At 46.0% G+C, this 16759-nt stretch overlaps 1 protein-coding gene across 2 annotated transcripts in view; it reads right to left on the bottom strand.

The window, feature by feature from the left end:
• The window catches only part of SAMHD1 (SAM and HD domain containing deoxynucleoside triphosphate triphosphohydrolase 1), a 100151-nt gene that overhangs the window by 12865 nt on the left and 70527 nt on the right, over positions 1 to 16759 (bottom strand). For both annotated transcript variants that reach the window (XM_088480671.1, XM_088480672.1), the window contains 6 exons: positions 12092 to 12192; positions 3551 to 3659; positions 2816 to 2907; positions 2199 to 2314; positions 1255 to 1388; positions 1017 to 1112 (listed from right to left, as the gene is read on the bottom strand). In XM_088480671.1, the coding sequence (XP_088336797.1) occupies positions 1017 to 1112; positions 1255 to 1388; positions 2199 to 2314; positions 2816 to 2907; positions 3551 to 3659; positions 12092 to 12192 (648 nt within the window). The remainder of the gene's footprint in view (positions 1 to 1016; positions 1113 to 1254; positions 1389 to 2198; positions 2315 to 2815; positions 2908 to 3550; positions 3660 to 12091; positions 12193 to 16759) is intronic.

The following is a 16759-nucleotide window of genomic DNA, read 5'->3' as shown; positions in this document are numbered from 1 at the left end:
TGATTTGGACGTAATTACCCTCAAATTAAATCTGAAAGTCTGCAGTTAAAGCACATCTTGTTTGTTTCATTTCAAAGCCATTGTGGTGGTGAATAGAGGCCAAAATATGGAAATTCTGTCAATGTTTATGCACCTGACTGTATATACATAATAACACATCCACAGTATACACACACTAACACATACTGCATATACAATAACACAGTATATACACAATAAAACAGTACATATATACTTACAGGTTGCTGACGGGCACCTCACATCATTAGGCCCCGCGATTCGCGGGTACTATGGGGCGGGGCTTGTCGTATTGGCTCTGCCCCCACTTTGGCCGCTGTATGGGGGTATTTGTCCGTCAGGGTTTTTTTAAGTACTTAGAAATCCCCCCTGCATGCGCTAGTGGTGGGGGCCCCGGGACGACTGCCCCTGTCCACCTCCCCCCGTATTCCGGCCCTGGGTGTGACATGCCTCCAGAGAGGGTGTGGCCAGCCACTACAGAAGCCCGGCTAACCATTAGCGAGTGCATGTCTGGGACCTTAATAAATATACATAGTAAATATGGATAATGCATGCATGGTAATGTACCAGATTGATAACAGCAGTGAACTGTAATCAATACACCATAATCATGGAAATGCAACATATAATGTAACACATGCAGAGTCAGTAACCAGACCCCTAGAGGAGGGTGTGGGCTCTCAGGCAGCGGGGCCCACCGGTGATTTCCCTTCTATTCCTGTGGGCCAGTCCAACCCTGAAGTCACATATATACAGAAAGATGTTTTCCATTCATTTTACTTAAGCCATTGTAAATTGTGATATAAATACTGGTGAAGTCCCAAAACTACACACATGAAATGCTGTTTAATGACTTTCAAGTGACATTTCCACGCTTTGGGGAGCAGCTACTTTGTATTTCTAACTTCATGACAATACTGCTACTTCTTTAAAATCTTTAAACCAGTATAATCACAATACCAGGACTGCCACTGTTTGTGTGATATTGGAGTACTTACATCCACTATGAAATCATTCGAGCTGAGACGGATGTCTGTCGTTGTGATCTGGGGGATGGAACCTGCCAATTCCGCCGGTAATCGATCATACTCATCCTGTAATGCAAACATTTATTTTAAGAAAATGAAATTAGAGGTAAAATCAAACAGAAAGACCTGCATCTATATTTATGGTTGAAAATTTGAAGACTTTTAGTGTAGTCAAACTAGAAATTGCATCATTGTTGTTGGATCTTACCGGCTTAATCCTGGTGCTAGGATGTGTTTGTCCAACATATTTATACAGTTGCCGCCGTTCTACATTGCGTAATATCTCTTTGGCTTCAGACAATTTGGGGTCATTGGAGTACAGGATCTGCTGAAAAATGTTGTCTGGAGAGGGGGATTAATTATTTTTTAATAAAGTTACATCAGCAAACTCCTATAACCCAATTTTTCCCCCTTAAAGTAGAAATTTATGATTTCCCAGGATATAAACACTTGAGAGACCTGGAGATAAAACATGACCTGGTGTCCCCTCCATACAACCACACCTTTTTCTTCAATGTGCTGTTACCACAGATGGAGACATACTCATTCCTAGAAGTAGTTATTTATGCTTAAACTCCCAACTTCTACCATAATCTCCTAACTCAATATTTGTCCCCAACCCCATACAAAGCTTGCCCAGGAAACATCTAGTACACTGAATATGATTATTAGTACAGGTTGAGTCTCTCATATCCAAATATTTCGAAATACAGAATTTTTTTGGTTTGACTGAGAAAATTAAACCTTTGATTTTTGATGGTTCAATGTACACAAACTTTGTCTAAGGCATAAATTATTACAAATATTGTATAAAATTACCTTCAGGCTGTGTGTATAAGGTGTATATGAAACATAACTGAATTTCATATATGTGCACAAACTTTGTTTGAGCCACAAAATTATTGAAAATATTGTATAAAATTACCTGCAGGCTGTGTATATAAGGTGTATATAATACATAAATGCATTCTTTATGTATATTTGGGTCCCATTCCCAAGATATTTCATTCAGATGTGCAAATATTCCAAAATACGGAATATTCCGTTATCCAAAATATCCCTGGTCCCAAGCATTTTGGATATCGGAGACTCAACCTGTACTGCAGAATGCAGGAGACTTGGACATTAATAACCAATAAACAGCCCACCTACCTGTAAGCTTGGTATATGCCTCCATATCATCCACGGAACCAGAGATAGTATAGAGATTCCCATCTGATCCTTCTATCCCAATATGTGGGTCAGCTTTTAAGAAAGCATCTGTAATCCTAGACCATTTAGGCAGAAGATTTAAGAGGAATAAATTCCACACATTAAACTAAACACACCTCAATCATGAACTCCACTTCAGATCTTCTACTCCTATCAGGTGTCTCTCTTATTTAGTCTCAGATTGAAATGCAATTATATTCCACAATGGATCCACATTTCCACAACTAACAGAACAGGGGTTGTATTCTCAGGTCACACCTGGTTTCCCGGACGTTGCATCAACATTGCACCATACACAGTTAACATTTAAACGTCTCCAGGCTCTTAAACTAAGCACCAGCCAAGGTGTTCTACAAAATATCAGCTAGTTAATGGTGTGCTGTTAGAAATTGAGCATCCTTAAAACACAAGATAGTGTGTCTAGTCTTGAATAAAGTTAGAAAACGCTCTCCATTTTATACTGCAATATTCTAGTGACATGAGGGGACCAATAATTGTGACAACCTAATGAATAAGTACAAGATTGTTACATGAAAAGTGATCATAACTGGCCTTACATTGTTTCAATGAGATTGCCAACTTTATGCTGGTATGCCCTCCGGTGAAGGCAGTTCCTTGTGTGAAACATATCGTACAAATTCCCAACTTCCTGAATGACAGAGGAGGGAAAACAACATTATTTTCCTGGTAAGCACCATTAAAACCAGACATTTTTGAACAGCAAAAACCACAATCTAACAGCAACTACAATCCCTGTCTTTTTCCAAAAAGACCTTACAAGTATTCTTAGAGACAAAACACGCTGACAACTAAACATTAAGGGCCAGATTCCGAGTCGCATGTTTCTGTGCTGTCTTTCCCTAAAGCCGAGGCATTGTACTCACTTTCGCATGCTAATGCAACAATTGGTGAACCAAGTCGCAAATCTGTGCTTTTGAAAGTGCAAGGCTATGCTGCCCACTGTTCTAGCGCCCACAGACACTGCCGTCATCAGTATCGGCACTTGGCGCCAACCCCAATACCACGGAGACGTATATACACGGCCACAACACTCATGCTGGTCTCCGTTCTCAAAAGTTGTGGCACAAACGCACCTGCTTGCGACTTCCGACACATCGTCAGCGCATGCGCACATCGTGTTTTGCAATTGACACGAGCAGGTGGCTCAAACAGGTGCTGGATCCAATTCACTAATCAGGCCTAGCCATTACACTTAATGTGTGTTTTCATATTTACAGTTTTACTATCCACATTAGCTGCTATTTCAGAGAGCCAATATTTCTGGGACTTACCTTATCTCTGGTACATATGTGCTTCTTGTTTCCAACCTCACATACTCTGGCAAACTTTAGAAACCTTTTATAGTCAAAGTTATTTTGAATGCCCAGATGATGGCAGTCTCTGAAAATAAAATACAATTAAAAAACTTATTATGAAGGACTCACAGACAATACTTATGCTGGCAATTTTCTTGACCGATTCAACATCCTTTGTATGAGAAGAGGTATTGCAATTTGGCTAGCATGAGCCAAGATCTGTTCCGCAAAATACACACTCAATTTTAGGACGAAAGCAACTCCTCATTGGAAATATAATATAAATGTTAATTTGATGTCATTTTGCTGGTAATTGAGGAAGTTGATGATAAATTGAGGAAGACCTGTGTGGAATCTGATATAGTTAATGTTTTTCTGTTTATTTGGTTTTAACTGTTGGTGTTCTAAGGTACCTATGTGGTCCCCCATTATGAATAATTCACTGCATTCAATAATTTGGCCTTAATGTAGTCTTTGATCTATTTCTCCTATAGAGTTATGAATGATGTTTGTGCATGCATTAATAGATAGATTTGATTGTTGGCTGGGTAGAATATATCTTTACATTTTTAATATTTATGTTGGCGATTTTTCACCATGGTATATCTGTATCATGGATAGGTTTTTGATACAACGTTAGATTTTCTCTTTGGCGTTATTATGATTTTGACTGGAAACGGAAGTTACGTGCTTCCCACTGTGGAACGCATGGTCTCCAAATTTGGAATATCGGCTTTATTCTATGCTATGCATGTGCTGGCTAGATGCAAGTCCTCCTAAAGTTATTGTATTCCTATGCACATTTGGGTGGGATTAGGTTTATTTGTTTCCTACTTTGGAAAGTTAGTGTGTGAGGTTGTGACTTTTTTGATATACTGCAGAGTTAAATCCACCTCTTTGGGTGTTATTGTGATCCTGGATGGAAACCAGAAGATGTTTGTGGAACGCATGAGATCAGCTTCACTGCACCATGCTGGCTAGATGGAAGTACAGCCATGGCCAAATGTTTTGAGAATGACACAAGTATTGGTTTTCACAAAGTCTGCAGCTTCAGTATTTTTATGATGGAAATTTGCATATACACAGAATGTCATATAGAGTGATCAGATGAATTGCAGTTAATTGCAATGTCCCTCTTTGCCATGACAATGAGCTCGCTCTGAATCAGGGCCGTCCCTCTGAATTTAAGAGCGGCCTCCTGGCCGCTCGCATAGCTGTGGGTGACCACCCACAGCTATAGCGAGCGGCCAAAATGATGTTCGCGATGGTCAAGACCATCGCGACCATCGGGCTTGCGACGAGACCCTTGTGGTAAGGTCTCGTCTGCCGCAAGCCCTGGAGTGCTTTTGGCTCTATCAAAGCCAAAAGCACTCCCACTGACATCACATCACTTGACCAACATCGACTCACTTGTGATGTCAGTGGGGCCGGCCCCAGACGGTAGGCGTTCCCATGGGAACGCCTCCGTCTGGGCTGGTGAATTATAAATGTGACATGCAACAGAAATCCGGAAATGCCATACGTTCCAATGTGGAATGCATATTATGAGATTTTATGGTTTGCTAAACATTTAATATATGTATGTTGATACAGATCGAATACTATTTTTATTTAAATTAATGCTGGGCATACATTGTCAGACATAAATCTGACAGCCTAAAACCAGCAGATACCGTGGCCATACACAGATATTAGTGTATGGCTACGTTTTCTGGGTTACTCCCCTGGGGAGGAGACATTTTGCCATTACTCCCCTGTGAGGAGAAATGTCAGGTGTTCCTCCCCAGCAGCGCATCATACACTGCCAGATATGGCCGACCAATTATTGAATCTATTGGACATGTTAAATGATTTTGTATGCCTGGCAGAACGATAATTACCGCCCGATCAGATGATTAATCAGCCCAATAATAGAACAGTGGACACCCAGTATAAGGCTAGTGTGTGAGTTTATTGATAATTTTGTGCATTGATTAGACCAGAGGTTCCAAAACGCGGTCTTCAAGGCTCCCCAACAGTTCAGGTTTTAGAGATATCCAGGGTTGAGCACAGGTGGTTAAATCAAATTGACTAAGGTACTACTTAAGTCACCTGTGATAAACATGGATCTCTCTAAAACCTGAACTGTTGGGGAGCCTTGAGGACTGTGCTTGGGAACCTCTGGATTAGACTAATTAGTGACTGCAGCTGGTTCTGCCCTCTGGGGACAAAATAGGTGCTCCGGTGGAGGGGAATATTTACTTTGTCTGAAACATGCTGGGGGCATCTTGAAAAAAAATTCAAGCCAGGACCAAAACATTGATGGTGGTTCTTAAGCATTGGTGGGAATAATATTAATAATGTTTGAAATCCAACGAGGACACTTGTCTAAGAGATGTCTGGTGGCATAACCATATGTTTGCAAATAATATGAGATATGGTAAGAACTTACCCTTGTTATCTCTATTTCTACGAAGTCCATAGGGTTCCACAGGATACCTTGGGGTATAGGTGTGACGTCAGTCGCAGGGCACCAAAGAGTTAAGCTTTCAGCCTCCCAGGATGCACTAGGTCCCCCTCCTATACCCCGCCCCCGGGCCAAGGCACCTCAGTTAGTTACCAAGCCATAGGCCGGAGGAGGAGAAGGAAGAGAGAGAACAAAGATCTGGACACATACAAGAATCACATTCTCACCAGAGGGAGACGGAAAACCGGTGACCAGAACAAAGCCCATCTGCAGCACAGGTGCGACAGGGCGGGAGTCCTGTGGAACCCTATGGACTTCGTAGAAATAGAGATAACAAGGGTAAGTTCTTACCATATCTCATATTTTCTACTTCAGGGTCCATAGGGTATCCACAGGATACCTTGGGGATGTCCCAAAGCAGTATCCTTTAAGGGTGGGGACGCTCCTGTGCAGAAAGGAGAATCCGCCGCCCGAAGGAAGCATCCTGAGAGGCAAAGGTGTCAAACCTGTAATACCTCACGAAGGTATGGACAGAAGACCACGTAGCAGCCTTGCAGATCTGAACTGCCGAGGCACCACGTCGAGCTGCCCACGAAGGACCCACAGACCTAGTGGAATGAGCCTTCAGAGAAGGAGGGACCGATAGGCCTTCATGAAGATAAGCTTCAGAAATAGCCATACGGATCCAGGCTGCCAAAGTTTGCTTTGAAGCAGGCCAACCCTTTTTACGGAAGCCAAAGAGGACAAACAAAGCGTCCGACTTCCTAAACGAAGAAGTGCGGTCAACATAAGTCCTTAAGGCCCGCACAACATCCAAAGAGGCCTCACCCACGGAAAGACCCGGTGAGTTAAAGGCCGGAACAACTATTTCCTCGTTAATATGAAACTGGGAAATAACTTTGGGAAGAAACTCGGGCCGAGTGCGGAGCACTGCCCTGTTCCCATAAAAAACCAAGAAAGGGGGTCTACAAGAAAGAGCCCCTAACTCAGAAACACGTCTGGCCGAAGCAATGGCCAGAAGGAAAACAGTCTTAGCTGTTAGCCATTTAAGATCCACTGAGCCCAGTGGTTCAAACGGTGGTCCTTGGAGAGCCCTCAGGACCACAGCCAAATCCCAAGGCGCCACAGGTGGAACAAAGGGCGGCTGAATGCGGAGAACACCCTGCATAAAGGTGCGCACATCCGGGATTGTAGCAATCCTACGGTGAAACCAGACAGATAGGGCCGAAACCTGTACCTTCAAAGAAGCAAGGCGAAGCCCATGATCTAGTCCCGCTTGCAGGAAGGCGAGAATCCGAGACAGACGAAACTCCCGCGGTGCATAACCTCTCGGTCGACACCACTGGAAGAACGTATGCCACACGCGATGGTATATCCTCGCGGAAGACGGTTTCCGAGCTCGTAACATGGTACGCACCACAGAGCTGGAAAACCCCCGGGACCTCAGCATGGCCGTCTCAACAGCCACGCCGTCAAAGACAGCCGAGTCAGGTCCGGGTGAAGGCAAGGACCCTGAGACAGAAGGTCCGGTCGTAGCGGCAACCGCAGAGGAATGTCCACGGACAGACCCTGAAGGTCTGAGAACCAGTGCCGTCTGGGCCACGCGGGAGCTATCAACAGGAGCGTCCCTCCTTCCTGTTTGAATTTCCGGATTACCCGTGGAAGAAGGGAGACCGGAGGGAACAGGTATGCGAACCGGAACGTCCACCGGACGGACAGAGCATCCACCAGAGACGCCCCTTCGTCTCTTGTGCGAGACCCGTACACCGGCAACTTGTTGTTGTGCCGGGACGCCATGAGGTCGATTTCTGGAAGACCCCACCTGTCCACCAGTAGTTGAAAAACGTCCGGGTGCAGGGACCATTCCCCCGGATGAACGTCCTGGCGACTTAGAAAGTCCGCCTCCCAATTGAGCACTCCCGGGATGAAGACCGCTGATATGGCCGGAAGATTGCGCTCCGCCCAAACCAGGATCCGAGAGACCTCTACGAGAGCCGCCCGACTGCGAGTTCCTCCTTGCCTGTTTATGTAGGCCACGGTGGTAGCGTTGTCCGACTGGACCTGCACCGGGCGACCCTGGAGAAACCGCTGTGCCTGCTGGAGAGCATTGAAGACCGCACGGAGTTCCAAGATATTTATTGGAAGCTCCGCTTCTGTCGGCGTCCACCTGCCCTGGAACAAGTGTGGACCCGAAACTGCTCCCCAGCCCCGAAGACTGGCGTCCGTTGTCAACAGGACCCAATTTGGAACCCAGAACGGACGTCCCTTGTTGAGGTGGGTCGTCTGTAACCACCACGTAAGGGACAGGCGAACCTCCTGGGTGAGCACAATCGTCTGGGACTTCAGAGACTGAGGCAGCCCGTTCCACTTGGACAGAATCAGGTGCTGCAGAGGTCTGGAGTGAAACTGGGCGTATTCCACCATGTCGAACACCGACACCATGGAGCCCAGTAACCTCATCGCCGAGTGTAAGGACACCCGGCGGCTGTGCAGACAACTGCGCACCCTTGACTGTAAAGCAGAGATCTTGTCCTCCGTCACGAAGATCCTTTGCTGTCCCGAGTCCAATAAGGCTCCAAGATGCAGAATCCTCCGAGACGGGATTAGAGTGGACTTCTGCCAGTTGATTAGCCAGCCGTGCCGTTGCAGCAGTGCAATGGTCAGGTCCAAGTGGCGTAACAGGAGCTCTGGAGATCCTGCCACCAATAACAGGTCGTCCAAATACGGCAACATGCGGACTCCCTGCAGCCGCAGAGAAGCCGCCATGACCGCCATCACCTTGGTGAAAACACGTGGTGCTGTTGCCAGGCCAAAAGGTAACGCCCGAAACTGGAAGTGGTCGCTGCTGATTGCAAACCTGAGGAACTGTTGATGGCGCCAAAGAATAGGGACATGCAGGTAAGCGTCCTGTATGTCCAATGACACCAAGTAGTCCCCAGGTTCCAGCGCCAGAATGATGGACCGTAGGGTCTCCATCCGAAACTTCGGGACCCGCAAAGACTTGTTGAGTGCTTTGAGGTTGAGAATCGGACGATATGACCCATTGGGTTTCTGTACCAAAAATAGATTTGAATAGAAACCCTGGCCCCTCTGGGAGAATGGAACCGCCACTATAACTCCAGCCTGGAGCATAGTGTGCAATACCTTCCGCAGCTCCGTAGCCTTGTTCCGGTCTGATGGGAGACCCGTGGTGAAGAAGCGAGCCGGGGGTCTGTGCCGGAAGGAGAGGGCGTATCCGTGGGAAACCACCTCCAGAACCCAAGTGTCTGTCGTAGTAGTCGACCAACACTGGGCGAACTGTAGCAGGCGGCCTCCCACCCTGGGATCCCCCAAAGGGAGGCCCGGACCGTCAGGCCGCAGGCTTGCCATCTGGCTTGGGGGCCGGACGTCTGGTACTCCATGCCTGCTTCCGGGGCTTGACCGATTTCTTAGGGCCAGCCTGTCGAGGAAACGACTGTGGTTTGGGCCTGCCCTGGGCCCTAGATGACCGAAAGGACGATGGTCCCGAACCAGAAGGAGCAGCGGCCGACGGGAGACAGGCAGATTTGGCTGCCGCCAGCGTGGCCACAATCTTATCCAGATCCGGACCGAAGAGAACTTCTCCGGTAAACGGCAACGCTTCCAGACCTTTCTTGGAATCTGCGTCCGCCTTCCAGGATCGCAGCCACAAGGTGCGACGAGCAGCTACCGCTGCTGAAGAAATTCTAGACACCAGAGTACTAATGTCTAGAGCCGCCTCGTTGATGTAGGTGGCCGAATCACGGAGATTGCCAATCAACTCCGCCTGATCGGCCGGACAGTCGGATTCAAAAGAAGCCTCTAATGAATCCGCCCAGCGCTCCATCGCTCTGGCAACCCAGCAAATGGCCATAGCCGGCCGTGCTGCCCCCCCTGCAAGGGAATAAGCGGACTTCAGGCAGATTTCTACCTTGCGGTCCGTAGCATCCTTAAGGGAGGACATGGATGGCATCGGCAATGTGGCACTACGGACAAGACGGGTCACGTGAGAATCCACCTGTGGAGGGGATTCCCACTTCGCAAAATAATTATCCGCGAACGGATAAGCCACCGCCAGGCGTCTCTGCGGCTGGTATCTTTTGCCAGGTTGTTTCCACGCCTCCTCTAAATGGTCCACCAACTGACCCGAAAGAGGAAAGACTGTGGCATCGCCCTTCACATCTTTGAAAAAGGCATACTTAGATTTAGCCGCTGGGGGAACTTCGTCCTCAATCACCAAGGCTGTGCGGACCGCCCGAATAAGTCCAGGAATATATACTTTGGACTTAGCATCAGCGTCCTTAGTATGGAGAGGTTCCTGATCGTAAGGATCTAGAATCTCCCCATCATCAGACGTCCCTTCGTCATCCTCATAAGGAGCGGACAGAGACGCCACCGGCCTTTTATGAGACCGCATCACAGACTCCCCTTGCAACACATCCGACAAGTGCTGTACAGAACTCGTCAGGGAGTTAACCCACGCTGGCTCCTGAGAACCCGGGAGCGGGGAAATAGGGAGACTGTGGGGTACCACCAATTGTCGTGGGAACCCCTGCATGGGTGACGACACCACAGACTGCTGGGACAAACCCATCGGAGTAAACGCGGGCTGCGGAGCTAACTGGCCCACTAAAGCTGTTAACGCCTGAGCGAAACAAGCCCAGGGCGGCTCCTGTACCGGTGCTGTAACCGTAATAGGCCGCGCCATGGACAAACACTGCCGGCAAAGGCCCTCCGCGCTACCCTCCCCCTCCGCTAACGGTACTTTGCACGTGGTACACTGTAGCCGGAGGGGAAAATCACTTTCAGACATGATGGCACCACGTATGTGACCTCTCTCACCAATTAAGTATTAAATAGGCGAGAGACCACCCTGCAGCACCGCACCGCAAGGGCTTTAGCAGAAAGAACAGGGACAGTAATAAAGCTGACAGTTTAGAGAAGAAAAGATTACAGGCAGCAGCGCTAGCACAGTCACATACAATGCAGAGAAATAACAATTCCTGCACTAACAGCGCTGATCACTCAACTACACAGACACAGGGCCTGGTAGGACACAGCGCTGCATACACAGACCTGACCACAGCGGAGGAGAGGTATGCGGGGGGACCCAGACCACGATGCTTCCGTCCAGCGCTTCCAGCAGCGTTCACCATGCGTTCTGGAGAAGATGGCCGCCGAGGAGCAGAGAGGAGGCTGGCCTGGGGGAGGAGCGCTGCCACAGGACCAGTCGGCAGCATGCAGAGAGGGCTGTGTGCAGCGGGGGAGGCGCCGGCTGTGAGACAGGGAAGGCGCGCTCCCCTGGCATGCATTTAACCCCTGGGACGCCGCAGCGCTACCGCTCTGCTGCGGTCCGCTGTCCCAGGGGGTAGTGGAAGCGCAGGTTGGTCGCCTGGCTCCACGCTGCAGCCAGTCCCCAGGGAGCCCCCTGCCTGGGGACTTAGGACCATGTGATCAGCGGGGACCCACCGCGGGACCCCGCTGCTTACCTCTGTCCCCCTTGAATCCGGCCATGGTCCGGAGCATCTGGGGTCACCGCTAGCTGTGACCCCAGACGCCCACCAGCATCCCCGGATCAGTACCGGCGTTCTGGTACCGGCGGGGTGTAGGGAAGACAGCATGGACGTCAGGACTGACTGTCCATGCTGTTCATCCAGATGTGCAGCCACAGCTGCATGAAGAATAAGCTTCAGGGGCTCTTCTAGCCCCCACTCCAACAGGTGCACCCGACTCCGGCCGGGCACCAAACTAAACTGAGGTGCCTTGGCCCGGGGGCGGGGTATAGGAGGGGGACCTAGTGCATCCTGGGAGGCTGAAAGCTTAACTCTTTGGTGCCCTGCGACTGACGTCACACCTATACCCCAAGGTATCCTGTGGATACCCTATGGACCCTGAAGTAGAAATATGCATTTACTATTATTATATAGGATGCAAATCTCTACACTGGCCTATGTGCAGTTGTCTGTTTTATCTGGTCTTGATTAACCCCTCCCTTACCCGCACCTATAAAGGGCTTATAAATGGATTTGAGCAACCACCATTTTGTGCATCAGTTATTCCAAGATGATAGGTACCTGGCAAAGTAGTCCCATTTATCCACATCAATGCCATTTCGTTTGTTGGCCACGATCTCATAAAGGAAGCTTTTCTCTTCTTGCCGACCAACATAGGGCCACTACAAGGTGAAAGGATTTTAGTCACCCATTTTTATTTATGACAGGACAGACAGGGGAAAAAAAAAAATCACAAATCACTAAACACAAACTGGAAAAACTTACAAATCATTTACTCAGCAATCCATCTGTTGGTTTATTAAATGTTAATTCTCATTCATTGTATTGGGGAACACTGGAGGTTTTGGAGTAATGTGGATTCAGGAGTGCAGAAGTTTGAAATCATTACATATCTGTAGTCCCTCCCTCTATATCCCACACCTACAGTAGTCAAAGTTATATTTAGTACACTAGGTGGTGTTATTTTTTTGCAGCCAGCTAGCATTCATTTAATAGCGATTTCCTCTTTTTTTATTTTGTTTATTACGTCAGACTGCAACATTAATCAGAAGAGTTGCTTGATGCCTGATGCACTAGACTAGGAGTGGATGTGCCACAATGGTACAGATTCCATGGAAGTTGAGCGAATATGTGAGGTGTGGGTTACTGCCAATAGTAAGGGACACTAGGACTAAACGGTGGGTGGCCTTAGGGACTGCTGCCATTTTAAGATGAATCCTGAGTGGTGGGGTGTTTGAGATGATGGTGGAGAAAATGAGTAATGTCCACCACTCTTCTGCATCTCCTGCCTGGCAGCCCCCCACACTCTGAAGACAACAAGGGGGTGCTGGAACTCCTATAACGGCCGCTGCTTCTGCACAGTTAGGTGCCACGTTTCCATGATTGTCCCAAGTAGTAGTTCCCACAGATTTGCTGGACTCTGGGCAAGTTTACCTTTTCTGATTGGGTTCTGCTATTGTCCTGTGGCTGTGTGCAACTTCCATGTTTGTTATGTCGAGACAAGAGACTAAAGGCTTGGAGGGGTATTCCTGTCAAGGGAGCTAACTGCTCAATCTGCCACCCATATTACCGGGGGGACTTTCAGGTGCTACCAGCCAGAGGATACTGTATCTGATGTGGCAGAAACAGATTAAACCTTGTCCATGGCCGACTCCACTGCTTAGTTGGTAGCTAGCTTGTAGTCCCCCAAGTGGTTTCCGCTTAGGAACAGCTGGCTTGGGATAGAGATGTTACATCATTGCAAATATTTGCAAACAACCCAGCTGCTTTACACAAGCATGTGACCATCAATGCTCATGGTATGGGAGGAGTTTGACTTTTCATCCCATGATGATGAAATGGTGGCTGTTCCCTACTTAAAAGATTTCCTTGCAGTTTGAGTAGGCGGCTTTTGTTTGACAGGGGGCATAGGTTTTGCTGTGGGGGGTAGTACATCAATCACTTAATATCCTGGCAACGGAAATGCCAAAAAGTTTACAGATCTGTCTAGGTTTAAGCATAAGGTGAAGCATGTGGTTTAAATCCCTTCTCTGAATCTTAAGTTATTAGTTAGCTAGGTGTGGGTGAGACTGGACTGCAAGTTACAGGTTCCATTATACATTTTACCTAGTTATTCTTTATCTAGTGAGACTGTGGCAAGGTGGGAATCACTGGTTTGCTTACCTGGAAAATCTAGAAATGGAAAAATACACAACTATTTCATGGCTCACATCGGAGAAGGGGGGACCACAAAGCAATTTTTTTTTTTTGCAGTTGGACCATTCATTATAGGGATGGGCACCGTAGATATCGAACGATTGATCTTAATGGCTGATACATCGCAGGGGTGGCAACTGAACTTTGATGCATCAAGAGTACTGATTAAAAAAACCACGATGCTGACAGCAATATTTTTACCAGTCTCCTGCATCCCTTCCTCCACTGCACGTCTGACCTTTTCTTTATTTTTAAACTTCGCATGAGCAACCATCCCTAACTTCCCAACTACTCAGGAGTGAAAATAATACAGATCCCAAATATTAATATTTTCATGATTATTCTCTCTGTGTTAAATAAAAAGATGCTGAAACTGTATTAATCCAAAAAGATCGATTACGGGACCGCCAATTGGCCACATGTACTTCTTTAAGTCTATCATGTGCTCCATGTGGGTAATAAAGGTGATGGACAAGTGGCACAAATGGTACAACTTTTAGAGGGTTTACAATTCAATATTCCAAGGGCAGAATTGCTTAGGATGCGCCACTTGAAGACTGTTACATAAGATCAAAATTTCAGCTTCTGCAGTCTCAACACACCCTTCTGACATCAGGCCTCAGGAGTTAAAGGTGACTCTGGAGTCATTCACTCAGTTGGTGTCTTATTTCATTGCAAGATGTAGAAGACCATTTCTCAGGCTACGGGTGCAATGTGCTATTTTTTTTGCGAGGTAATGCTTTTAGGTCTAGAAGGTACCAGGTTCGTTCAGCTTGTGCCTTAGGTAGTGCAATGGGTCAGACCTCCGTTTCTCAAGATGGTCAGCATAGAAGCAGGTGGGCTTTAACAGCCCCACACAAAACAAAGGAGAACATCATCATAAAGGGTGTTTTTTTTTGTTTGTTTTTTTACATTTCCATTAAAAAAAAAATTTTCTCTGAGGCCATAAGCGAAAACTCCTTACGCTTTGTTATTTGAAGAGGTTTACCAACTTTTTGCTTGTTCTGTTAAATTGTACATATACATAGAAAATTGTTTGGAGTATAAGAAAAAAAAAAATTAACTGCCAGTGTACAAGCATTTTCTAGGATTAAACAAGACGGACGTTTGAGAGGATTCATAATCTGAGATTATACAAAAATGCATATAAATATGTAACAATAAGAAAAACAGAAAAGGAAAATATAAGGGAAGGGAGAGGTAGGAAATGAAGGAGAGAAAGATCGCCCACAGTCCATCATATTGCGTCTTTGGTACACTTTATGTGGCTATAATGTGACTGAAATATTCGTTTGCGATTTTTGTCGCAAAGGAATTGGTACAACTTATGTACAAAGTCGCAGATTCAACATAATGGAACATGGTGGGAGAAATACTCACATGTGCAAACTTTTTTCGCACCCTTCTTCCGAATGTGTCACTTTTCGCTGCTAACGCGTATGCGGGTTTTCGGGCAAGCCTATTACAAAAGATGCTATATGGCACTCGCCCGACAAAAATACGCTGAAAAGTATAACATACCTCAGTTAACGCTTTTTCTTCGAGGTCCATAGGGTCTATAGGATCTACCTTGGGGTATGTAGTAGAAACGATCCATTGCATCAAACAGCTTCCAGCATTGAAGCTCCCAGCATGCACTGGTCCTCCTCCCTATATACCCCGCCCTCAGCCACAGGCATTCAGTTTGTAAACAAGCCTAACGGCAAGACACGGAAAGTGGAGAAGGAAGTACATTGAACACAAGAAACATTCAATAGACGAAGAGGGAATCAGTGATATGAAAACAGCAAAAGAACAGATCGCAACCCTAGAACTGAGGAGGATACATGGAGGGAGGGAAACAGATTTGAGCCCCTTTTTCCAAAGAGACATTTGTTAGATCGGAGAACACCATTCCGATAAATTCAATAATCTATAATGATTACAAAAAATATCAAGAGGCAAAAGGAGAGGTAAAAATACACACATAAAAAACGACTGAGAATAAAGCGGAAAATTATATCCGAACAAAAAGGTGATTATACATAAAACAAAACTATATAATTTAAGTCAATATCAATTAAATGAACATGAAGAAAGTGTACTGAAACGATGCCTTAAATTCGCCCCATCAAGCTATGCCAATGAATTTGAAGTTTTTGTGGACCTACAAAAATTTATTAGGAGGCTTACCTTAAAGAAGTACTTTAAGGAACAATCAGAGTCAGTAGAAAGCAATCAAAGTCAGTCTATACAGACGGACGCAAATTTACTCGGTATTTAAAAAGAAGTCAACATTTTTTCCGGCCCATAAAAAAAGGCTGTTTTATAGAGTCGTCTGAAATACTAGTGAGAGGATTTAGAGAGATTGGCTCTCAAACCCATCATAAATATGAACTTAACTAGGATGAGAGGAAAGCGATCAAAACTCTCAAGGATAATACCAAAATCATTATTAAACCCGCTGATAAGGGGGGCAGCATCATCATCATGGAACTAGAACACTGAAATCAGACAATTATCAGATGGGATGACCTATAAAAAACGAGCCAACCCTGAGAATGTTACAAAAAAATTAGAGACCTTCTTACAATTATATACATCTAAAGGGGTCATTACAGACAGTATACGGGAGTACATAAATATTGACCATCCTTCGATACCAGTCATTTATGTGCTCCCGAAGATACATAAAAATAAAGAGAAACCACCTGGACGCCCGATAGTGGCAGGGATGAACTCAATTCTGTCTAACCGGTCACACTATTTGGATTATCTGTTACAACCCCATGTACAAAAAACGCCCTCGTATTTAAAGGATACGATATCTACTATTAAGGAGTTATCGAATATTCAGTGGAAACCTACGTATAAGTTGGTTACAGCCGACGTAACCTCACTATATACGATCATTAATCACCAAGCAGGTTTGAGTGCAGTAAGGTTTTTTCTTGAGGACAATACACCAGAGGATCTTAAAAACTTTGTACTTGAAGGGATTGCACTAATACTACAAAACTATTTTTCTGGTTCAACGATACTTTCTATCTACAA

Source organism: Taudactylus pleione, unplaced genomic scaffold (genome assembly GCF_031769625.1).
Source record: "Taudactylus pleione unplaced genomic scaffold, aTauple2 ptg000256l, whole genome shotgun sequence".
NCBI lineage: Eukaryota > Metazoa > Chordata > Amphibia > Anura > Myobatrachidae > Taudactylus > Taudactylus pleione.
This window is presented reverse-complemented; position numbering and strand designations above follow the sequence as displayed.